The sequence below is a fragment of the Gossypium hirsutum genome, chromosome D12, assembly GCF_007990345.1.
Source record: "Gossypium hirsutum isolate 1008001.06 chromosome D12, Gossypium_hirsutum_v2.1, whole genome shotgun sequence".
Lineage (NCBI taxonomy): Eukaryota > Viridiplantae > Streptophyta > Magnoliopsida > Malvales > Malvaceae > Gossypium > Gossypium hirsutum.
The window spans coordinates 59,413,557-59,437,969 of NC_053448.1; the positions used below are offsets into that span (position 1 = coordinate 59,413,557).

General features: G+C 33.7%; 3 protein-coding genes and 1 pseudogene across 6 annotated transcripts; 1 reads left to right on the forward strand and 3 right to left on the reverse strand.

Annotated features, from left to right (window-relative positions):
• Window positions 1-3,317: 3,317 nt before the first annotated feature.
• Window positions 3,318-6,310, reverse strand: LOC121224580 (long chain acyl-CoA synthetase 4-like; annotated as a pseudogene).
• Window positions 6,311-6,692: 382 nt separating this feature from the next.
• Window positions 6,693-11,098, reverse strand: LOC107947119 (mitochondrial inner membrane protein OXA1). Its single transcript, XM_016881680.2, has 10 exons — window positions 10,941-11,098; window positions 10,245-10,746; window positions 9,641-9,731; window positions 9,087-9,134; window positions 8,854-8,912; window positions 8,218-8,293; window positions 7,987-8,118; window positions 7,779-7,886; window positions 7,388-7,442; window positions 6,693-7,280 (listed from the first exon to the last, which is right to left on the reverse strand). The coding sequence occupies exons 2-10, from the start codon at window positions 10,721-10,723 to the stop codon at window positions 6,997-6,999; spliced, it is 1,332 nt and encodes a 443-aa protein (XP_016737169.2). The 5' UTR covers window positions 10,724-10,746; window positions 10,941-11,098; the 3' UTR covers window positions 6,693-6,996.
• A 794-nt stretch (window positions 11,099-11,892) lies between these two features.
• Window positions 11,893-15,128, reverse strand: LOC107947120 (RING-H2 finger protein ATL22). Of its 2 annotated transcripts, none has more exons than XM_016881681.2 (2): window positions 13,986-15,128; window positions 11,893-12,386 (listed from the first exon to the last, which is right to left on the reverse strand). In XM_016881681.2, exons 1-2 carry the CDS (start codon window positions 14,659-14,661, stop codon window positions 11,971-11,973), a joined length of 1,092 nt encoding a protein of 363 aa, XP_016737170.2. In that variant the 5' UTR covers window positions 14,662-15,128; the 3' UTR covers window positions 11,893-11,970. The 2 variants fall into 2 exon arrangements, with proteins under 2 accessions (XP_016737170.2, XP_016737171.2); XM_016881682.2 differs by lacking the exon at window positions 11,893-12,386 and adding an exon at window positions 12,821-13,285 and having other exon boundaries at window positions 13,986-15,114.
• A 1,727-nt stretch (window positions 15,129-16,855) lies between these two features.
• On the forward strand, window positions 16,856-20,718 carry LOC121224336 (putative E3 ubiquitin-protein ligase UBR7). 3 transcript variants are annotated; one of them, XM_041107481.1, is made up of 7 exons: window positions 16,856-16,970; window positions 17,072-17,125; window positions 17,259-17,391; window positions 17,874-18,032; window positions 18,874-19,134; window positions 19,579-20,247; window positions 20,451-20,718. In XM_041107481.1, the coding sequence occupies exons 3-7, from the start codon at window positions 17,311-17,313 to the stop codon at window positions 20,535-20,537; spliced, it is 1,257 nt and encodes a 418-aa protein (XP_040963415.1). In that variant the 5' UTR covers window positions 16,856-16,970; window positions 17,072-17,125; window positions 17,259-17,310; the 3' UTR covers window positions 20,538-20,718. The 3 variants fall into 3 exon arrangements, with proteins under 3 accessions (XP_040963415.1, XP_040963414.1, XP_040963416.1); XM_041107480.1 differs by having other exon boundaries at window positions 16,970-17,125; XM_041107482.1 differs by lacking the exon at window positions 16,856-16,970 and having other exon boundaries at window positions 16,976-17,125; window positions 17,877-18,032.
• The last annotated feature ends 3,695 nt before the right edge of the window (window positions 20,719-24,413 follow it).

The window sequence follows — 24,413 nt, forward strand, 5'->3', positions numbered from 1 at the left end:
CCCTAGGCAGCAGTGGAATGGGTTGAAAATTACAGATCTCGCCTCCCTAAGAAGTAGCGGAGCAGATCGAAGACGGCGAATCTTATCTTCAAGTGTAAGGAAGCAGATTTAAGCCACAAGTCCTTTCTCCCTGAGGTTGCAGTGGAGCAGACTAAGTAAGCAGGTCTTATCCCCCTGAAGTTGCAGTGGGACAGATTAAAGACGGCAAATCTTATCTTCAAGTGTAAGGAAGCAGATTTAAGCCACAAGTCCTTTCTCCCTGAAGTTGCAATGGAGAGGATTAAAGTAATAGATCTTATCTCTCTGAAGATTGCAAGTAGAGTGGATCGCATCAGGTCCTATCTCCCCGATGTTGCGGTGGAGTAGATCGGAGCACCAATCCCTATGCCTCTGAAGATGCAATAGGATGGGATGAGGCTACTTGAAAAAAGAGCGCCAATGTCCAAGCACGACCTGGCAAAATTGGTCATTTCTAGAGTCTTTGCCCTGCTCCCGTTACACGACAATGAGCAAAGAGGGGCAGCTGTAATAGGCCCAATTTGCCTGGCCCGTAATAAAAAATATAAACCAAACAAAAATTAATAACAGTCCAAAATAGTCTATTTACACGGCCCAGTAAACTAAACCCTATTGGCCTAAACCAAACCCATTAACCCCAGCCCCAAATTACCAGCCCTATGGCCCAAAACAAATATCAACAGCAAGGAACCCTAGAAGATCTAGGCGCCGCAGCCAAGCCTTCCGCAACCAGCCTCCGTACGCTCCGCGCCACATCACCCCAGCCACGTCCACTGCTCCGTACGTTGTACCTGCATCACGACAAACCAGCAACAGAAGCAAGAAAAGCACGAAAACGAGAGCAAAATAAAAGAACAGAATAACAAGGACGGGGCAATTTTCCTTTTATTTATTTTTATTTTTATTTTCTTTTTCCTCTATAAAAATCAGGCTATAAAAAAGCCAAGAATACACTGTACGCAGACACAGATATTGAATACCAAAATCAAAAAAGAGATTCAAAAAAAAAATTAAGTTTCGTAAGGTTTTTTCCTTTCTTCATTTTGTATTTTTCTTTCGTTCTTTCGTCCATTACCAGTATAGAAATATAAGAGAAAGTAAGTTTAAAGAATGAAAACGTACCTGGTGACCAGTCTCGAGCTCGCTCCGCCGCAATCGGAGTCGTGCATGGGATTCAGAAGGCCCCTGTTTTGAGGCGATAAGAGGCGCAGCCATAAACAAAAGGGCTTAGGGTTTGTTTTTTCTTCTTTTTAACTTTTGTTTTAAAAATAGAGAAGGTTGCTAATTAGGTTTTAATGGGGGGATTTGTATGCGTTGAAAAACGACGCCGTTTGGAAGCTCAGACCCACGCGGTGACCCGACCCGGGGCAAGATCCGCATGCTTCTGTTCATTGGTCTATTTGCACGACGAGTCCCTCTTGTTTTGTGGTGTTTCGATTTGATTTTCTTCAATCTTTTTAATTTGAATCGCTTTTTTATTTTGATTTCAATTTGATCCATAGTTGTGCGACGTCGTTTTCGTTGTTTGGATTTAAATGTTGAATTTGCGTGCCTAATTGCAGCAATGGTCTCTTTAATGTTTAGCGTTGCTCAATTCAGTCGTTTGTTTATTTGTTTCAAATTCGCCCCTAGGATTTGGTTTTATTTCTAAATTAATCCACTGTTTTTTACTAAATAAACGGGTTTATTATTATTATTACTTGTTACTATTAATTATTTTATTATTCATCAATTTCCCTAGTCGTTATATATATTTATTTTATTTTATTATATAGTATCTTTTTTGTGTTTTCCATATATTATTATTTATTTTTTTTGTAATATATTATTTTATAGATTTTATGTTTGACTAGTAAAATTTGTACACATTTTATGATTATTTTAAAAAAAACATATATATATATATGTATATTTTTAACTTTAAAGATTTATACAATAATATTTCATAATTCTAATTCTATTTTATATGTATATACAATTTATACTAAATTATTTTTATACGTATGTATATAATAATATACCACTAATTTCAAATTGTAAATTTTTACCTATTTTCTCTATATAAATATTTTATTTCTTTTAAATTTTCTATTATTACTTTACTTATTTCAACCCTTTTTTATATATATTATTATATAAATATATATATTATTTATATTAAATATTTCATTTCATATGTATTCCTTATTTAATTTAAAACACATATACTAATTTTGTGATTTATTCTTTTTTTATTTTATTATTTTATTTTTTTCTTATAATTCTTTTTTTAAAATTCATTTAAACATTTGTATTCATTTTTTTAATTCTATTACAAAATTATTTCAAATCTTCGTAAATTACTTTTTTTAATTTTGTGTAAATACTTTGCTAAGTTCAAATTTCTTTTCTCTTTTAAAATTAGTTACATTTTATCTTCTTTTAGATTAATAACTTTCGAATGCTGATATTGATATTGACATAATGTACTATTAAAATTATTGTTGCTATGTTTGTTAGTATTAATTTATTATTTGTTCATTATTCTTTGATTTGTGTTTGGATTATATATTATCTTTTACGTCATACATCACTTTTCAGTCATGTTATATTTGTAAAAATTGTGTTTTATCAAAGCACTACAATCATTCTATTTCATAATTTTCAAAAAAGTCTGGTTCTCATAGTTCTCGAGATAATTGTGTCCTAACTTACTGGGCTTCAATTCTTCTCGATGAATTTAAATAAGCAAATGCTTATTTTGTTAAAACCGTATAATTTCAAAATAAAACTTTGTTGATTTCAAGATGTCGGATCCTAACTTACTGGATATGGCATTTAGTCATCTCAATTTTAAAATAAAGGCAATATTTGAGGATTAAGAATTTCGAGAAACTGAACCCTAACTTATTGGATTCTGATTTCTCGATTGACTTAAACAATTAAGTAACCTTCTTTAAACTCATGATTTTCATAAAAAAAAAGTACACATTTAATTTCGAAGATAGAATTGTAACACCCTAACTCACTGAGTGTGATAATTTATTTCTTCGAGATAAGTGCGTTGATCATTCAATCTAGTTTGTTCAAGTTTTTTTTCATCAAAGAACGTATTTAAGATATTTTCAAGGTTTCGACATTAAGACATTAAACAATCAATTCGGTATCAATTTTGGGCGCCACGAGGGTGCAAACCCTTCCTCGTGCGTAATCGACTCCGAAATCTATTTTCTCAAAATTTCGCAGACCAAAAATTATTTTCAAGGTGATCCGATCACACCTTAATAAAAAATCGGTGACGACTCCCATTTTCATTTTTAAAAGTAGATCCCCATTTTTCAAACAAAAAGTGGTTTCGACATGCAGCTTTTATAAATTCAAAACCTTTTAGCTGAAACAAAGTACAAAGGTTCAATTTCCATTTTCTTTCCCCCTGGCATGAAGATAAGTGTTCGCTTTAATAGTGGCTGAACAAATATTCGGTGAAGTACAAAACCCATTGAATGACAAACCTTTTTCTCTTCCAATCTTTGAGAGCTCCTCGACTACGTACTCTTTTGGCCTTGGGATTTTGACAGATGGAATTAAAGCCACCATGTACACCATTCTCGGCAGCCCAGCTTTCAAGTGCTTGCTTCTTGGGATTAACAACAGCAACGAGGAAGGACTCAAAGCTGTTCCCATAAATCCAGATCTAAAAAATCGATGAAAGACACGATCACGGTCGAGTTAAAAGACTGCAAAGAATGATATAAGTACTGAGGAGAGGAACAAAGGCATTACCGAATCAATAACAGATGCAAGACCAAAAACATTCTCCAGATTCTCAACTGCAACATATTCCCCTTGTGAAAGCTTAAAAATGTTCTTCTTTCGATCAATAATTTTCATACTTCCATTTGGTTGCCACTCACCAACATCCCCTAATGCATAAACATGATGAAAAGAATGTCAACTCAGAGACAATGGTAATAGAAACTTGATTTATTAAGAGGCAAGAATTGACGGACCTGTGAGGAACCATCCATCGACGAATACCTCATTGGTGAGGTCTTCACGTTTGTAGTACCCTGAAAATAGTGTCTCCCCTGACACAAATTTCCCCACGTGGTATGCTTGCAAGAGCATCGTATCCCATTTCAGGGACGGATTCTAGGCATCTATCTACGTTTGGTACTGGAGGACCCACAGTACCAAGAACAGACAATTCATTCGGTAACGAGACAAACGTCCCTGCACAAGTCTCGGTCAGGCCTACATTGAGATCCAAACAAAATTGATCAATGTTGATGTTGCAGTAAGTGTGCATAATCGGTAAAGAAAAAAGAATCACATATACAAAAAGGCTAATTTCTAGGATGATATACCATATCCTTGCGGAACATGACAACATGCAACCCCTCGCAGGAACTCTTCGACATGATCAGAAAGAGGTGCTGCGCTAGATAGAATGAGCCGTACATTCCCTCCCAACCCACTATTTACCTGAGAAGATTACATATATGAACGAGATTCAAGTAGTTGACAGATTTTCGTTTAGGTGATCGAGATGCAAGGACCTGTGTGGATGATATAACAATGAAGTCTTTAATCACCTTACTCAATACAACTCTGTCACAGATAAAAGATGCATCTTCATGTTTAGTGCCCTTTTTCATGTTACCGAATTTGCTGTCAGGGTTATCATAGATGTTAGAATCAAATAACAATAAAGAAAAATTTGGAAACCACTTTCCATAAACGGAATTATGTAAAACAAAAGCCAACAACCGTAATCAAAAGCTCCATTATTAAGCTTAATGCTGAAATGATTGAGATAATTCTATTTTTATTGAAGCCAATATCCTTTGTTCTTGATACCTGGTGGGTCTATGGTGATAAAATTAACTTCCCTGTTACTTTTAGCCCTTATTTTTTACTGGAATTCGGCAGATACAATGATCTGCTTCACATAAGCAAACTTAAAAAATGAATATAACTGAGTATGCCACATCAAACAGCGTCTTAGACAATTAGCTTCCCCCAGAAACCTTCTGTAGTAAACCTGATGATGTACGGAAGTTATGACAGTCTCAGAACAGATAATGCATTGCACTCTAAACTTCACAGATAACCCAAAAAGACATTACCTATTCCAGATTCATAAAACCTCTTCACCTTTATAAATGATTAGAAAAAAAAGCCGGAAATCAGTCTCATCAGCACATTGAGGAATATAAGAAAGTTTACCTGAATGGACTCTGTCTAACACACGAGGAACCGCACAGAAGATACTTGACTTTAGCTCAATATCATCAACCAATAGTTTCACATCCTGAATATGCAACAAATAAGCAAGTGATAATTTGAGTAAGCTCTTATATCTTAGATATAATTTCAAATTATCCTGCTCACCCCGCGGCAGAATCCCATTAAGGCACCTCGAGAAATGAAAAACTCCTCAATCACCCGGTCAAATATATGTGCAAGAGGAAGATAAGAAAGATTTACATCCTTCTCAGTCAACTGTAAAATTTTACAAGAAAAAAAAAACAAATGAGAGAGGGAAAAGCAAAAAAGAGAAAAATCATTAACTCAAAATTTAGAGTTGGGAGAAAAGAAAGGCAAAATGAAATGACCAGTAAAACAATTTGTCCTAGAATAAAAAATTTCAATGAAAAGATCACCTCCTCATTTACACTCTCTACCAGGTGTTTCACCCCTGCTATAAGAGTAACAATACTACAATTTGAAATCATCACTCCCATGGGATCACCAGTGGTTCCGCTAGTATACATTATTGTGCAGATATCACTTTTCGTCCTCTCTGGAAGATCAAATTGTTTACTTTCTCCCTGCAAGAGTCATACATCAGAACTTGAACAAGAATTATCTGTCACCTGCAAGTTAAAATGCAGTGTAAGTTATAGTAAATAAGCAAATTAAACTAGCAAATATGCATGACATATGGTTATCTAATGATATTCGACTTAGCAATTCGTATATTTGTGTCGTGATCATGTTTTTTCTTGTGTCATAATCATGCTCAAGTTATTTTACATTTACATAACTTTTGACAAATTAATAATTTGTGTTATATAGATTTTAACATGCTGTGTTTGTGTTTCTCTGTCATGTCAGGTGATGTTGTAGTTATTATTTGCTAATAAATTCAAGAGGAGAAGAACAGACGAGTGCCTACCAATTGCAAAAAGTCTTCCCAAGAATATATTGCCAAACTATACTTAGCTTCTGCTTTTTGCTCAGGTGTTACCTTCCCAAAACTAACAATTGCTGTGTGAAAAACATACACGCACAATTGCAGAAAAAACATTTCTTACACACTATAAGGAGAGTAGTATCCAGCTCCCCCAAAATATATATAATAAAAATAAATTTTAGAAAAGTGACCAAATTTAAGAGTCAAACTTTTTCAAATTAAAATAAATGAAAAGAAAAAGAGTTAAAACTTGAAAACGACTTTTTATTGTTTTGGTAAATAATGGTGAATATCTTCTCTTTTTCTTGTTTTGGTCATTTCTCAAATTAGTTTGATGTTTGATTTTCACCAATAAAAATTACATGCCCATTTTTATGTCCCACTGCATATTCCCTTTATTTAATTGTGACACGTAATCTTTTTAAATAAAAAATTTATTTGCATAAAATAATAACACTACACTTTGAATAATAATATTACATTCGCATTGAATTCATAAGTGAAATTTAAATATTATTCTAATCCCCTCAATACTGTCATTTAATTGGCTTCCCTAAGTAAAGCACAAATGCAGCGAATATATCAGTTATCCGGTACAGGCAAAAATCCCCAAATTCCGGAGAAAATAGAAAACCTCAAAACTCCCGAAATGAATATAAACTAATTCACTGTCATTCTTGTTTATATGACTACAAAAATTAATACATGATGCAAATTTCTAATATAAATATTACTATTACTCATTAGTTATAAAACTAATATCCTCAATGGCAGTTCAATTTCCGGAAGAATAGCTTTTCTCACCTCTTCTTGTTTTTCTTCCTTCCTTTTACTTGTTTCTCTAAATTTCTAAGCCTCTGATTGATGGTCGAAGACGAAGAAGATGAAGATGATGTTATTTGATTCGCAACTTTTGTTGGTTCAATGGGCAACGAGGTAGACTGCTGTGATGCGGTTTTGGCTTGTTTGAGAGTTTGTTTGAGAGCCGTATACAGATCAATAGAAGGCTGTGGTGTAGTAACAACCGGTTGCTTCGGTATTTCCGGAACACCTAAAGCCTTCTTCATTCCAGGAGCCTTAAGCACTGAAAAAACAAACAAATAAAGGAAATGATATATAGTCATATTTAGAAATCTCGGAAAAGCAAATCAAATGTTTAGTCGATGGATAGCATGAAATTTACGGACTCACCTAATCCATATCCAAGGGAAAATATATTCGATGTGATCCAATAACAAAATATGGCCTGTCAAGTAAATGAGATGAAAATGATCATCATTAAGTAAATATTCCGAGCAATTAAATCTCCAGAGAAAGTTGTTTTCTGTCAATCTCGCATTGCACCCAAAGTTTCTAGACTTCTAGGAGTTACATAGAGCTCATCAACGGTACCATTTGCCAAAACCAGCAAAAATAGTGCACTAGCTTGTTATAGTAGGCAAGGCGAACATACTATACAAGCTTGTTAAGGGAAACCGTTATAGAAAGGCCCAGATGACATATTCGAGTAGGAAAAATATTACTGCTATTGAGAGCTGATGGCAGACACAAGAATGTGCAGAAGCCAGCAAAGGAAGTGTACCTTCGGGAAACTCATGGTAAATGGAACTGTAAGAACAGCAAAGACCCGAGAAACATTTTTTATAGTTGCAGCAGCAGGATTCCCTTCCATGCCTTCTTGCATGTTACACTGAGGATATAAAGCATTTAATCAAAACCGATCCAACGATCAAAGGGTGTTTCAAGATGTTGCCCGATGCCTTAAGGTATCAACAAAATAGGATGCTTACCTCCACAGTTAACAAAAAAGTTAGCGCTGTCATAACCGGAAAGATGTATAAACTATCTGGAGTAGAGAGATCTGTAAACCAATATGCTCCACCGGATTTAAATGATTCCATTTTCTCAGCCATTGTTGAAATCTGGGGAAAAATCAGGTCATCAGATATAATTCTAAATGCACTATATGCAATTCTAAGACCAAACCAGTAATATTTAAGGAATCACTGTTGCTATCTTACAGCCAAGAAAAAGCTGACAAAGATGGGACCCTGAATAAAAATCCCTTTCAGCGGAGTAAATGGAGTCACGCCATATCTGAAATTATTTAAGACAAACAATGAAATTGTCAGGTTAAAAAAGAAACAGTTAGAAAGACATTTAAGTGAACGACTATATCAGGCACATTTCTGATCATCCAAAAAACTAGAGAATACTACCAAATGAATTATCATCTAAAACAATTCAAGTCTAATATACACGTGCTTCTAACCTCAATATATAGAATAAATCCATTTAGTATCCTCCAAGACAGATTTTAAGGGAGATGCTGACATTAAGAACTTACCATAACTTCAGACTAAGACAGAAAACTGGAGTTTGGCTGTTACTGAAAGGGTTAAGAGCACTATAAATAAATAAATTAAAAACACATTTAAATTGATGTGGAGCTCCCAGCATCTTTTACATCAACGAAATATCAAAGTGGAATCGCATTTAAACCAGGGCCCTTCAGAAAGTTAAAGAGATAATAGCATAAAAAGCCAACTAACTGATTTTTATGATTCAATCATGGAACCAAAGGGCGTGCAAACAATTTATTATGACAAGTACTCTCAACAGACATACAGGCTTGTTCTAATGAAAAAGTGGCTTACTCCTTGAAAAGCTTTTGCATTTCATTTTGACCTTCAGCCATTGACAAGGCATCACTACCCTGCACAAAAATAAGTAGAAAAATTGTAAAACTCATTCATAGCATCACTGTAAAACGTCCATGGAATCTGAACATGCTCTGCAATTATGGACAGCAGCAGATAACAGCATCCTATTTATAGAGTATAGATTGTTCAAAATAATAACACCACTACAGCAGGAGCTGACACCAGACCTTGCTTGACATCCGCTCCTTGACTTCCTCCAAGCGTGGCCTCATTAGCTGCAGGGCAAACACAAATTAGTGAAGATGGATATCAATACTTAAATGATTAGGAAGATCACTTTTGTTAATCAAGCTATTAGTAGTCTATCAGTTTCAAAACTTAAGTCACTTACAAGAAGAAAGGCCAAATTTTTTAAAACATTCCTTTGTCCATGACCATGCCATAGTTTTTTCCTTTTGGCATGCATGCTAGGCAAACCTTTTTTTTTTTTTTTTTGAGGGGGGGGGGAGGGGTGCACCAAAATGTACAATTCAGCAGAGGCAGGCTAAATTTTCAGGAACTAGAACACTAAGGTGAAGTCTCTCAGTTCTTTCTCTTTGTTTTGCACTGTTAACAATGTCTGAAAGGCAAGATGCCATCCAAATGTTAGTAGTACTATTAATATCAAAATTAGGTGAAGTGTATAAAAAAGACGAAAGTGTATACCGATAACCCAGAAGTAAAATAAAAGATTGGAAGTGTATAGAATTAGGGCATAAAAGAAACAATTAAAATTACCCACCGTCATTTTTGTGGTAGCTTTAAGTTGATTTATCAAAAGTGGAACAGTTGCACTTCGAATCAAAAGCGTTGTCACTACTATGGAAGCCCACCTGAAATCAATAATACACTGATATTGTTAAAAGATTAAACAAAGGTTCTATTCTCAACATTGCAATTTATTAAAACTTTGATATTAGCATAAACGAAGAAGTCAGAAGATACATATTTCACAAGATGCATGCATAGATTCACATCAGGATTCCTTTTCATCATGTTGCAAATCATAACTTTAATTCAACCTCATAATAATGAATTGATTTTACTAGATACTTAATGATCAAATATAACGAAATGAATATAGCATGCAAGTTTAACCAGTGTCCTACAGACAGGAATCCTTATATTTATAGCTCGGTAGTTTATGCTGTCACCTTCTCATCATCTGAATTAAGGCCTGGATAGATAGTTCAAGCAATCACTTTTGAAGACAATTAATTAAATCATTGCATTAGAGAATTGGTAGTTCAACAAATGGCTGAAACCATTAGCATTGCACATGCCCTTCGTTCTTAATGAACATGCATAACTGAAGAAAATAACAATAAGTAACTACAGCAACTTACCAGTTGAAGCCTGTAAAAGAATGAACCGCATCAATAACATACTGCAATGTAGCAACTGGTAACCAACAATCAGCAGCAGCAACGGCAACCTCATTCACAGCAGGAACCTGCGAAGTCACAGCTTCAATGGCAGTATCCTTAAAAGCTTCCGCAACATCAGTCATAAGCTCGACCTCTTTCGCCCCATCATTAACCTTAGTCGACATAAACCGACCAAAAGAGACACCAGTGCCAGGGAGAAAGGCTAGTTGGGAACATCTTCTATCATGGAACAATACACCACAAAGCCCCGAGGATGAATTACTAAACCCAGTTCCAAAAGATCTTTGTTGACCAAAATTACCAGGCTTTTGTGTAGATTGAGGCTCGGTAGAAGGATGAGTCTTACGGTCATCATCATGGAAAATGTAGGCAAACGATGGTTGATACCGTCTAGCTATTAGGGTTGCTCTACTGGAAAGGCTACGGCTAAACGCCATTGATACGAAGAATAAAAATTCCTCTAATCAAACGAAAATAAGAATGTTCGAATTAAAACCATAACCAGATCAAGATCAAAATTAAAAACATCAAAGAATTTCTCGAGATTCGTTTATTATTCCAGTAAAAAATCACTAAAAACTAGCAATACAATAAGATTCCTGAAGCTAAAATCAAGGACTTAAATAATACTTGAACGAAGAAGCAAACACTCACCGTTTCAATCTCCGGCGATCGAAATAGAGAAGGGTTTTTTCCAGGTGCCGTTCCGACAGAGCAGGGTTTAACAGCCCGATTTTTGTTTCCTCGAACACTGCAGTTCTTTTATTCGCCCTCAACGTAGTGTGGGTTTTCGAGGGTAATCCCGTCCTCTTATGATGGATAGAATGGGCTGCCTTTGACAATTTTGGGTCCATATTAGCCCTACCATTAGCTGTAATTATATTTTCCAAAATAATCGCATTTATGAAAACTAATTATTTTTTTATATAATATTAAAAATAGGAGAATATTTATCTGAGTGAGTAATTTTTTATAATTAATATACAGTCAATTAAATCTTAATTTGATTGATATAAGTATTATTGTCAATACAATAAGACATAAGTTTAAATGCATTAAAGCGAATTATAAAAATATTTATAAGTTGCTAACTAGTACGCCCAATTTGAAAGAAATGGAGTTAGGTATATTTTGGACGTTAAAGACAGATGAGGATTCTAAATTGGGTAAAAGACATGATGGCTTTTGAAAGAGAAATAAATGAGGTCAAATTTCAAAGCAGTCGTGCATCATTTTAAAATTAATGTCTTTTTTAATCTAAGTATTAACTTGATAATTAAAGTATTATTGTTTCAGGTATAGTTTGAGTTCGAATCACGTTAGTTATGTTGTTATTAGGGTTTTTTTTGTATTAAAAAACAAAACCCCTTAAAGTCTTCTGATTCACAAGCTTTAAAAATATGATTAAAAAGATGCGGAAATCAATTAAATCGTATTAATTAAGTCTACATTGATTGTTTGGTTGTTGTTTGCCCATTGGACCCTAGGCATTAAAGATTGTGAGCCCAAACTCGGGCTTCCAATTTGGAACTTGGTTGTATCTCTTCTTTATGGTTTTATACTCACGAGAGGGGAAAAGCTTCTCTTTCTTTTTCAATAACAATTTCACGTAAAATAATGAATCTCATTTTCTTTAAAGAATTAGAATGGAAGTACATGTTATTGTTTTTAAATTCAATCATTATTATGGTGATATTAAATACCTAGATGAGGTAATATTCGAAATAAGTTTCGGAGAACTACAACATAAAGGACACACAACATTTAATTTCAACCACTCATCAATACAAGCGGCATGGAAGTAATGGTTGCAGTCTGGAATAGTTCGTAATATCTCTTTAGCGTGATATTCACTAAGACAAATAGAGCAAATATTATCACTCGGCCGTGTTAATCGTCGACTTTCACCTAACAACGTTATCGGATATGATTCGAGGATTTGCCCATCAAGACCTTTGACAACCATGACCGAAGATGCAGTCAAGTTCAGATTTTGATGATCCTCGACCTTGCCACGGAGGTAAATTACAAGGCCGAGGATGAACGAGAAGGGTACTCCCACACCAAACACTATGGCTAATTTAGTACTCCTTGTAAGACCTATAATTAATGAAAAGAACACTAGTTAATGAAAAATGTAGTAATGTGGGACAACAAAATGTTAATGCACCATTTATTAAGCAAAAGAAAAAAGAAAAAGAAGAAGCAACATTCGTGTTCTTCATTAGAGAACAGTTTGGCTCGTCATAAATGTCGGATAAATACCCAATAGCACCCTTATGTACTAGTGTCATAGGCCGCAGTTTAGAGCTCGTGACCATCGCACCAAATGGAGGTCTATTGTTTAGATGAGGATCATTTGGCCCGCAAGAACTGGCCCAATTCAAGAAGCTGTTGGAGAAGCCTATCAGATTGAAGTCTGATTGGCCCGATAATGAAGATATGACAACTTAGGCTAATTTGTTAACTAATCTTAGAAGACTGAGGGAATCATATATTGTAAAGATTAGATTAGATTTGATATGACATATCTTGTAAATCTCTAAAATTAAGGGATATGATTAATCTCGTCCGTCGATGTAAACGTATCTTAATCGTCGGTTTTGGGGGAGCTCAACTATAAATAGAGAGCCTCCCCCTCATCTGTACTCACTCCCTTCATTATTTCATTATTCTTTGTGAATAAAAGAATATTGAGAACATTTATTCAAACACTTTGTGTGCGCTCTTTCTGTTGTTTTTTGTAGCTTCTTTGGGCATAAATCGCTTCCGCTCTTCAACTTGGTGCCTTGGAGGAGTTCTTAAGGAATCCTCAATTGAGTAAAGGCTGACTTAGACGAATTTAGACGAACAGATCGCTTAAGACCGCACAGATCGTGAGACAAAAGATTTAGTCCCGCGACACTCGTTGTTACATCATCAATTAATAGATGGAGACCTCAATAGCAAATTGAAAATTGCTTCTGTAATCACGTATACCCAATTCTCGTCTTTGTTCACTGTATTCAAGACTCATTTAGAAACATGTGTTTTGTAAGCAAAATTAAAATATATATATTTGTTATTAATTATTAATTTTATTTGCATTAACATGTTCATTGTACCAAAGAAACAAACATGTCTCTGTCGGGAAAAGAGAAAAATGAAAACATGTTATTCATGCAAGGAATTAAAGCTACAGTCAAGAGTGTGAAAAATGTGGCAATCAATTGGTATTTTTCTTTCGACTTTTCTATTATTTGGATCACATCTAAATTTGTGATTAATTTATTACTTATATTTAAAGCTAGTGTTCCAAATATATATTTTTTAAAATTATAATTAATGCTATTAGAATAATATTTTTGTTTTTCATTCTATTGTATCTATCTTTATATAAAATGATTAAAAATTACAAATCTAATAATTAGACGAGTATTTAATAATATTAAAATATAAATTAATTGTCACTCTACTTATATTTATTGTTAAATAAAATTTAAATTAAAATAATTTTAAAATAAAATGTTTTTTTCAAAGTGCATTGTTCTACGCATTATAACCAGGTTTAAAGTCATGTGGTTTTTTGGTGATTATATTAATTTTGCATTTTATATTTTTTGTTATATATATTCATTATACTTACTTTATCTAATGTTATCAAATATGGGCATTTTCGATCAAATTAACCAACTTGTGTCACTGCAAAATAGAACATACCATCATTAAACCCGCCGGAGCATCCGACATCCGTTCCCGTATCATTCTTGAACATGCAAGTCCCAGCCCTGCTTTCGCACAACTTGCAATCAGGTTCATTCCATGTCAATATGAAACCATCTCCAGGATCCGACCAATCAGACAACGAAAGTGGAAGCAAAACCTTTGCCATCTCCGAACACGATGTCGACAATGATGCAGGCAAATCAAGCCGTTCCGTTGGTATAGCCACGACCGAAAAATCCTTGCCGCTAAGACAAGAGATGAGTTTTGCTTCAGCCAGTTTTGGTACAGTCGATGAAGCAGAGGAGCAATTGAAAAACGTGTAGCTTCGAGGCTCTAGCAAATCGAAAGGAGTGCCGGCTAGATTAAGTCCCTGAAGAATACGTCTTGGGGCACAAGAATCCGGGTCTTCGATCCATATGTTTTGGAAGGTATAGTCGATGTTTACGACGGTGAAGCCGCCGGAAAACGGAAGCGTGAGGATGGCATGTGCTTCGTTTTTACACGAGAGGTCTAACCGGGGATACCCGCATCGACCCGACTGGGTGTTGAGGCGGAAAGGAAAGCGAATCAATTGAGTCCCACACAAAACAGGGCAAACTTCAACACTTGTCGATGGTTGAAGAGTGAACATTAGAAAGATGGAGAAGAAGACAATTTCAGTGAGAGCCATTGCTGAAGAATTTTATAGTTACTCGAGATGATCCAAAGAGAATGAGACAATAAAATATATAATATAATCTATCGAATCTATAAATAACGAACTAGTTAGAATTATGAAGTTCAATGAAACGGGACAGAAAAATTCGAAGATTCATGTAGCAGCCATTGCAGAAACTTTTAAGGTTTGGTGTGAACTGTGGACTACTTGATTATTCAAACTTAGATGCATGAAGCATTCTGTTCCGACACTACAATTAATACTATTAATGAGACTTGAAATGACAAGTTGCATTGGTTTTAAGTCACTGGCCAATGCAATAAACGTGAAAATAATGCATGCAGCTAGGTATCGTCCTTTAAAATTGACAATGGCTTGTTACTCCCATTCTCTTTTTGCTAGGCCTGGCGTTGGATCTTTAAGACTTGGGTTTGGACTCGGCCTTTGCAACAAACCTTTGCTTGTTGGTTTTGACTCCGGCGTTTCTTTGTATTATTATTATGCTTGCTTGTACCAATGCACAAGTCTATATCCCATGTCTCGTGGGCTGATGTTTTCTTAGCAAAGTTTGGTTCAATGGGCGTTTGCTTTGGTGGTAGGAATGTGGCCTTCGTTTTCTCTCATGTTTCCTTCGTTGGTCTCTATGCTTTTGGTCTTTGTTTCACTTTTATTGAAGATTTCTTTAAATGTACGGTGCTATTACTTAATTATTATAACGGTAAGATTAAAATTAATGATGAGATGTTTAAATTCAAATATAGCATTATAGCATTAGTAGTGAGATGAAAATGTAAAATGACTATTAAGAATGTTAAATTAAAATATGTAATAGAATATCAAAATATTTTACAAAATATATTTAAATTATATTATATTTATGTTAAATTATAAAAAAATCTTTTTATTAAAAATTAAATTATTTTAAAATTATATTATGTGTGTTAAATAAAATAAATAATAAAGGAAGAATTAAAGGGATAAAATAATAATTACCCATGTTTTTGGACTTCCAAGTAAATTTGCCAGAGTTTTTAACTCCAGCCAATATTTTAAGCTACAATGAGGTGAGAAATGCTCATTGTTGTGCTGCTAAACATCTCAAAGCTGTGTTTCAGTTCAATTTTTTTTACTCTTTAAATCTCACCGCATTGGAACCCATTGGTGATCCAAGGGCCCTGATTGTTTGTTTTGGCCATTTTGGGATGATGATCTCTCTGCTGTTGGTGTTGGTTGGAGCTTCTTCGATTCATCTCAGTGCTGTACTACTCCTTTGGTTTCTCATCAATGGATGTTTATTTTCTCACAAGGTTAATTTTTAAGGATAATATTTAGTACACAAGTTTCTTAAATAGTGTTTGGAGAGTAATTTAATAATTGAATTTGAGTGTAATTATTTATAATTATACAAGAACGATATGTTTGAGTAACTAATATAATGAGTGGGTACCATTGAATTTGGTGTAATTGAAGCACAATTGGAGTAATTACACAATTAATTACACTCAAATTTAAATTTTAAAAAATATTTTTATACAAGTTATAAAAATTACATTATAAACATAAGTATTTGAGATGATTATGGTATAAATTTTCTTATATTATAAATCGTAAAAAAATATATTATAAAAATAATATGTGTATTTTATAAAGTTACAACAAATAAACATATTATTTGAATCCTAAAATTTTATAAATTTATTATCAAAAATTTTATTACAAAAAATAATTTACACGTTATAAATGTATTATAATATATTTACTCATAAAAATTTATGGTCAATAAGTATAGACATATCTCGTTTCTATGTCCATGCTACATATGATGCTTATTTTTATTGTTAGTTTTATTAGTTTTTGCATTATCGATTACTTTTTTAAATTAACATAATATATATGATGATTAGATTTTAAAATTTCAATAAAAATATAAAGATTAAATTATAAATAAATGAGAAGTATAAAATCATTGTGCACAATATAGCCTTTAATTTTTGTTGTAATTAAAAAAAAATCAATCTAAGGGGAAACATAATTCATAACCATACTATTTAATAAAATAAATTTTCAATCTCGTAAAGATTATAATTTACAGAACATAATAATTCAGAGTGAAAATTTCCAAAATTCCGTAAATCAAGACGCAAGAAAATGAAAAATCCTAATTTCACAATAAAACACCACGTAACCATTGAATACATTTTGGAAGATAAATGAGAAAGCAAATTGGAGGGAACGGACCACGTAATTTGATTCCATTAGGGCACATTGTGGCGGGAAAATGACCTAACACTTCTTAGACCCTTACTCCTTTATCTTACTCGGTATATTTAAACCCTAGCTCATCCTCTCTCAATTTTTAATCCCTAATTCTTGTTCCTTTTTTTTGTTTTCTCTGATTTTCTCTCTCGCGTTTGTTCAACAGGTGCTTGATACATTATCGACCGCCTCAAAATCCGTTAATTGCGGGTTTGAAAAGGTACCTTTATTCGTTTTTTCAATGTTAGGGTTTCTCATTATACGGCACAACTTCGATTCCCCAAATGAGTAAAATATCCTTTTGTCGTTTTAGTTAATATTTTTCGGGTTTTTTTGTCCATATTCAACTCCAGGTTCGAGGAGTAGAGATTTTATGTTTTTGACGGTCCTGGTGATTTGGGGGAAATGGCTGCCGATCTCGACGACGATGGTGAACAGACTGTGTCAATCAACGAGTATCTTGAGAGTATCGAAGAAGAAGAGTTGGTAAAAGCCTGTCCACCATCTTTATCTGTTTAGGGTTTTGTTTTGCAGGAATGATTGAATCTAATCAGTGCTTTTCTGTTTCGTCTGGTTTACTGACATGGGAATATTTTTTTTCCTCGTTTTATTCTTTGGCTACCAAAGATGGATAATTTTTTTTTGTTTTGTTTCTGGAGCTGAAATTTTGGTTGAAACATATTTAGTACATGAATTGTTGTGTGAAAGTTGATTAAAATTTGGGAAAATTTCTTGGAGACTAGCTTTATGTTGTTAATTCTATACTAACTCGGAATGCATGGTACGAGTACAAGTCTAAGATTGTTCAAATATATCATATATCCTAAATTTATATTGAAAAAAGTATTAGATGCAAATGATAATCAAGTATAAAAAGTTTGAACTAGCTATTGATTGTTTTATCTGTGCTTCCTTCAGCTATATATGCTGTTGGGCAAAATGTAACTTCTTTTCTTTTTTTTGTAAAGGAGGCTGATTTGGTTTTGGGTGGAGATGAGGGCGATGAGTGTACCTATTCTAAAGGTTACATGAAGAGACAGGCAATTTTCTCATGCCTGACATGCACCCCTGAGGGGAATGCTGGAATTTGTACGGCTTGCTGCTTGTCTTGCCATGATGGCCATGAGGTATTTTCCTTTGGATCATCCTTTAAAGCGTGGGATATCCCCTCACCTAACTTTATCTCTCATTCTGAAAGCCAAGCTTTAATTCATTGCTAATAGTATAACTCTTAACATGTGAGTGAAATTTGTTAGAGGGGAAGTTTGTGTGGTGTTTTTGCTTTATGCAGGCATGACTTTGAGTTGTGTTTTATAGTTAGCTCTTTGTCGGGCATGCTCCCTGTTACAGGCTGCTTTAGCAAGTCATGTAACAGTCAATATGATGCAAAGTTGGAACTTCATTCCTATCATCATAATATTTTCAACAAAAGGAGCTTTTTCCTTTACATCATCCTTTTAAATTGGAATAACATTCAACTATTTGCTGCTGGATCAGTGTTAACTGTACTAAACATTCACACTGCCCACTGTTCCAATATCTAACTCTGCTCATTGGGAGTGGCTTCAGGGCATGTTTTTACCTGCTTCTCCTATTAATATGTTCTATAATGGAAGAACTCGTGAATTGGTTTAACAATTCTTGATTACTTAAAATGTGGGACATGCAAGATTCTCATTTTGATTAGCTCAGATGGCCATTAGAAATTCTGCAGTCTTACTTGAGTTTTGAGTACTGAACATAAGTTATGTATGCTGTTATCAAATAAGAAAGAATTGCATGTGCTTACTTGAATGTTGGACTTAAGGTATGTATGTTGTGCTGGAAATGTTATTTGTGGCCAATTTCTCAAGGTTTTCAAGGAGAAGTACTCACTTTACTTGTTTTTCTTTGTATAACTATTCAATCCTATTATTTCTATCTGTCTACATGAATGTAAGGGATTTTCTTTGTTACCCTATGTTAAAGGTTTTGGAGCTCTGGACCAAGAGAAATTTTAGATGTGATTGTGGAAATTCAAAATTCAGAGAGTTCTCATGCAAGCTTTCCCCAAATAAAGATGTAGAGAATGTAGAGAATTCATATAATCACAACTTCAAAGGTTTATACTGTACTTGCAATCGCCCCTATCCAGATCCAGATCTCCAGGAGCAAGAAGAAATGATACAGTGCTGTATGTGTGAGGACTGGTTTCATGAGGAGCATATTAGTCTCGGTTCCCCCAATGAGGTTGGTAAGCTGGGTCGTGGTGCATATACTCAATTTCTGTGTCATGGTTTTTTTTCACTAGTTTTTGCCAACAGCACAATATTTTGTTTTCACCCTATTGAGTGAGTTCATGTTAATGTTTGCCATTGTTTTTCTTATACTAATTATGTATTACTTCTCCCTTTGAGGTTGGATATGGGTTTTAATTCTTTGTAAACAGTGAAAATTTGGGTAAACATGTTTTCTGATGACAATTTATTAGTTTGAACTTTGAAGGACCTTTCCATGGGCAAGTTTTTACATGATTAATATAGTTGAACTTGAGCAATGTAAACTAGCTATATCTTGATCTTGGGCATTGAAAATGGGGAAGTGAAAAAAATATTATTTTAGCAGCTTTTGTTCTAATCTTTGAGTTATTGGTATCGGGAAATAGATTATGATCTGAAAATACTGGTATGACAGATTCCTAGAGATGAGGAAGGGGAGCCTCTATATGAGGATTTCATATGCAAGGCATGCTCAGCGGTTTGTTCTTTTCTGACTCTATATCCTAAAACCATACGGGCAACGGGGAAACAACCTGTTGCTTCTGTTGCAACTGGCAAGGATAAAAGTGTGCTGGAAGACATCCCTCCTAAAGATGAACCTGGGAAACTTGACAATGATGTGTGCTCTGACACTGTCCAAAATAATTTGGTTGCTGATATGAATCATGACTCTGTATCTGATGACAAGAAGTTTGTTGTTGGTGAAAGCTCTCAGAACAATGATAGCTCAAGTCTGTCCCAAAGCATTGCCAATTCAAATGGTACTTGTATTCTTGGAGTAGACTGGATGGCTGCATCAATTGATTCAGAAAGTAGACCCCTCTTTCTTTCTAAGAATTGGAGAGATGTCCTCTGCAGATGTGACAAGTGCTTAGATATGTACAAGCAGAAACATATCAGTTATCTACTTGACAAGGAAGATTCAATAGCAGAGTATGAAAAAAATGCAAAGCAAAAGAGGGAAGAGAAGTTGCAGGAAAGGGAAGGTGCTGAATTAAATTTCTTTAACAATCTTGGTCATATAGAAAAAATGGAGATTCTGAATGGCATTGCAGACTTCAAAGATGAGTTCCGGTCTTTCCTGGTATGGCATTGATTGTGTCTTTTTGTTTTTGTTGGCATGCTTATCTTTTTGGCTTCTAACTTATAATGATTATATTGCAAGTAAGCCATGCATATATTTTTTCATGTTCCTACGTCAGATTCTTTGTTTATGCATCTTTCAAAAGCAAAATTATTGTCCTTGTGAATTATCTATTACTTATTTTTTTTTGTTTAAATATTTAGGGGTCAGTTGATCCTTCAAAGGCAATCACAGCAGCTGATGTCAACCAGATTTTCGAGAACCTTAAAAACAAGCGACGGCGCGTGTAGATTGAAGCTTTTTTACTGGATATTACTGCACTGGCTCAGTTTGAACTTAGACACTACTGCTTCTAATATTATGAACTATGTTGCACTTGTGTTTTGATGACTCTGTGTTAACTAGGCTTCTGTATTAGCTGAAGTTGTGCTATCTATGTTTCACAATATATATGTGCCCTGTTTAAATCAACATGCTTAGCAGGCCATCAGCAGCAACAGCAAGTACAATGTTAAAAGAGGTTTTTAATCTACTTTCTGTATATCTTAGGGTGTTTGTTAGTGGTGTTTGAGGGATTTTGCAGTATGCTCAAAAAAGCGTACCAAAATTTTTAAAACTTATCGCAAAAATAATTAACGCGTTAGAAATATTTTGGTATGCGCTTCGAGCGGACTGTGGACTTTTCCATGGTGTTTAGCATTGACATTGGTGAACACTTTTCAAGCTAAAAGTAACACAGAACAAATAGCTTTCAAGTCAAATCAGCTTGAATTATCTTAACTATAAATTATAAATATGATTAATGTATTCAAATTAAATTTTGCAAATAATTATGTTTTATGTAGTATTAACGGTAAGTTATCACACATAATTGTATTATATTTGTATTATGTAATTTGAGTTTTAATATATTTGTTAATTCCGAAGTAATAATGTCCATGCTAATAATAATGATTTTCCAATTAAGTCTTATAAAATATTTATCAATTTATTAGTGTTATGTTTTTATGTAGTTTTAATATTTAAAATATTTTTATTTATTGAAATTAGGTTTTGAAAACAATTTAGATTTATTACTTAAATCTGGCCGACGCCTAACGGTACGGCTGTTTCAGCCGACTTCATTTCATATTATTTAACTGCTCGGGCCCCAACTAAAAATTGATGTCTTCGGAGTTCACCAGACAAAGTGGGCAGGCAGGATCAAACCCTTATTTTAATTATGGATGAAAGCTATGGGTTTTAAATTAAAGGAAAAATTAGTATTAAAGGCTTAACCTTGTAGCCCCCGAGTCCCACCAAGATGCGTAGTCATTTTTGTCTTTTAAGTAAAGATTTGGGGTGTATATTATGTTGGTCACGAGACTAACAGGAAGAAGAAGAAACAGAAGCAAAGCAATGGATATTCGTTTTTCTCATGTAAAATGATAGGGTTTATATGTCTTGTACAAATTTAATATCCCCGATTGTTTTTTTCTTTCCTTCATTAAATCCGTTTCTCCTGTATCCATTTGTTTGACCATTTATAACACTATTTAAACCAAACATTTGAATATTAGAATATGATATTTGACAAAAGTCCATCAAAGCTATTATCAATTGTATCAATAAATTTCTGAAACTAAATGACTTGAGTGAATACATCCTGCTTCAAAGTTTCAAATGAATACCTTTAATTTTCCATTTGCTTTGGCAAAGAGAAAAAGGGAATTCATAAATGGTGTATGCAAGGCATGAGCTCCCACACTTGGGGTCAAAATAGAACATCAAATTTGTCAACACTTAATTTTAAAACAAAGTTTGTAGAAGACAAAACGTTAAGTTGCAGTTATTTCCACGAGGATATGGTTACATGTGTTCCCACAGTGTTTCTAACTTATTTGAAACCACTCACTCCCCACTACCTAATCTTCGGAGGCTGTCCACTACATTGTTTTGTGATTTTTATGCAAACTCTTTATTTTATCAACAACAAAATACATGGCCATTGACCAAACTAATATGCCAACAGCATGTAGGTAGGTTTATATTTATATTATTTGGATATGAGATGAGTGTGAGATAAGAGTTTTTACGTGTGTTTAAAATTTTGGTTTTTTTTTTGGGTTCAAATTGGTATATAAATATGACTATGTTTTTTGTCCAAATTAATATTGAAGGTAAATGACTTGAATCAATTTAATTATGAGATGAATGTTAGATAGTAATTTGAACCAAAAAGCGAGATTAAGAGACCTAACTAGTCCTAAAAAGATTTAGACACTAATTTAAATATTAAAATCATATTTAAATTCGAAAATGTATATTTAACTTAAATATTTATGAAGTATTTTGTGACATATATCTTAAAAAATACTAATATTGGAAAATTAAATTTTGTAGTTGGTTGCATCAAATAATTGTGGGGAAGTCAAAATTTTTGAATTAAAAGGAGAATCGAAAGCCATTAAAAACAGTAATCTTACATTAAATCTGTATCTCTTTTTTATTTTAACATACGTCAATATTCGTCATGATAACCTCACAGCGGGTTATTATAACTGTTGGCTGGCAGTTTTGTACACCCTAAATTGAAGCAACATGGTCGTCCCACGTCTACATGCATATTCCCCTATTTCATATTACTTCAATTTACACCCTTTCTTTTTCAACACAATTCTAGAGAATACTACTTGAGTTTTTCAATCAAAAATCTTGAGTTTTCATTACAAAGCACCATACATTAGTTATTAGAAAGAAGAAGGCAAAAACAATTTGTTGCAGTACTGCAGAGGATGTACTTCTTTGCAAATATTAATTATTGTTGGGATCGATCTGTATCAACAACAAGATAATAAAAATAGAGAAGAAGGAACACAGATGTTTTACGTGAAAAGCCCTTAAAGAGGGAAAAAATCACGAGCAAAAGAGGTTCCGGCTTTTCACTAATTGAGTAAATAAACGAAACTATAATATGGAAAAAATAAACCTAAATGTACTAAATGTATATTACTCAAAACTCCTAATACAAAATTCAAAATCCCAAATAAAAAATTGATAAACAAAACCCTAAGTCTCATAGGGCACTCAAAAAATGGGTGTAGAATACTCTCCATAATTACCATGAAATTCTCACCAAGATTCATATACGACCATATCTTATCTCCCCTAAAGGAAAGCCCTTTTTTTTTATTGGCATATCAAACTAGGGATACAAGACCGCTAAAGGTTAAATGCCGCTTGAAGTCTAAAACACAATTGCCAAATAAGAGAACACGTCATGATGTCGCAACGTCCCATTCACCTCGCCCTGATGTCGTTCCTATTTTGGCTCTTCTTCGATTACTCGTCGGTTCTTGTTTAAAATGCCTGCAACGTGTCCAATAAATGCGAAGCATATCCTACAACTATAATAAGTAAATTTGGTTTATGGAGAAAAAAGAAAATAATTATAAAATAGAGAAAAGATGGAGCTTTGTGATTGGAAATTGGAGCATAAAATCTGTGTTCACACCGTGTAGTAGAAAATATGCTCGCTGGTCATGTGTTTTGACAGAAATTAAAACCCTAACTAATTTTGAAAAATCAAAACAAAACAGCATTGAAGGAGTCGATGCAGATGTATTATACTGTGGGAGTCATGATTTGACTGATTAAACCCATTTTTTTACCACTAAAACTTTTTAAAACATTGTATATATTATTTAATTGAAGTTAATTCATTTTGTTGATGCAAGATATGAGATTGGAGGTATATTGAGCAAAGTGATTACATAATAATTTCATTTAATTTATATAAAAAATAATTTACAATTAAAATAGAACATGATAATAAAACGTGTACATAACATTTAAAATTTGTATGACCTGAATTTTATCATTTGTTGAAAAAATAAATACAGTGATAAAATAAGGGAATTTGTGGGGGTGAAAGGCTGAGGACCATAACCCGCCACAAATCCCTATTAAACACAAAATTGGACTACATATCAACTATGTTTATTATAACAACAACATCAAAGTGTGGAAAGATATGAACTTGTATGGCATTAAGTGGAAAAAATGTAGTCATTAATATATATTTTGCAGACAGAGAATCACCATGAAAGATTTAACAATCTCTTAAATATCCTTGTTTTTATCTTTTTAAAACGTAGTGCTTGCTTTTAGTAACTTTTGAATTTCTA

Excerpts from the sequence above, each read along its gene's own strand:
- LOC107947119 (XM_016881680.2), bottom strand. The coding sequence starts at position 10,723 with ATGGCGTTTAGCCGTAGCCTTTCCAGTAGAGCAACCCTAATAGCTAGA. Across the intron at positions 9,732-10,244 it reads TCTTTTACAGGCTTCAACTG|GTGGGCTTCCATAGTAGTGA; the intron begins GTAAGTTGCTGT and ends TATTGATTTCAG. Across the intron at positions 8,294-8,853 it reads ATGCAAAAGCTTTTCAAGGA|ATATGGCGTGACTCCATTTA; the intron begins GTAAGCCACTTT and ends AAATAATTTCAG.
- LOC107947120 (XM_016881681.2), bottom strand. The coding sequence starts at position 14,661 with ATGGCTCTCACTGAAATTGTCTTCTTCTCCATCTTTCTAATGTTCACT. Across the intron at positions 12,387-13,985 it reads CTCCGGCGGGTTTAATGATG|GTCTTACAAGGAGTACTAAA; the intron begins GTATGTTCTATT and ends CATTAATTATAG.
- LOC121224336 (XM_041107481.1), top strand. The coding sequence starts at position 17,311 with ATGGCTGCCGATCTCGACGACGATGGTGAACAGACTGTGTCAATCAAC. Across the intron at positions 17,392-17,873 it reads GTATCGAAGAAGAAGAGTTG|GAGGCTGATTTGGTTTTGGG; the intron begins GTAAAAGCCTGT and ends TTTTTTGTAAAG. Across the intron at positions 20,248-20,450 it reads ATGAGTTCCGGTCTTTCCTG|GGGTCAGTTGATCCTTCAAA; the intron begins GTATGGCATTGA and ends TTAAATATTTAG.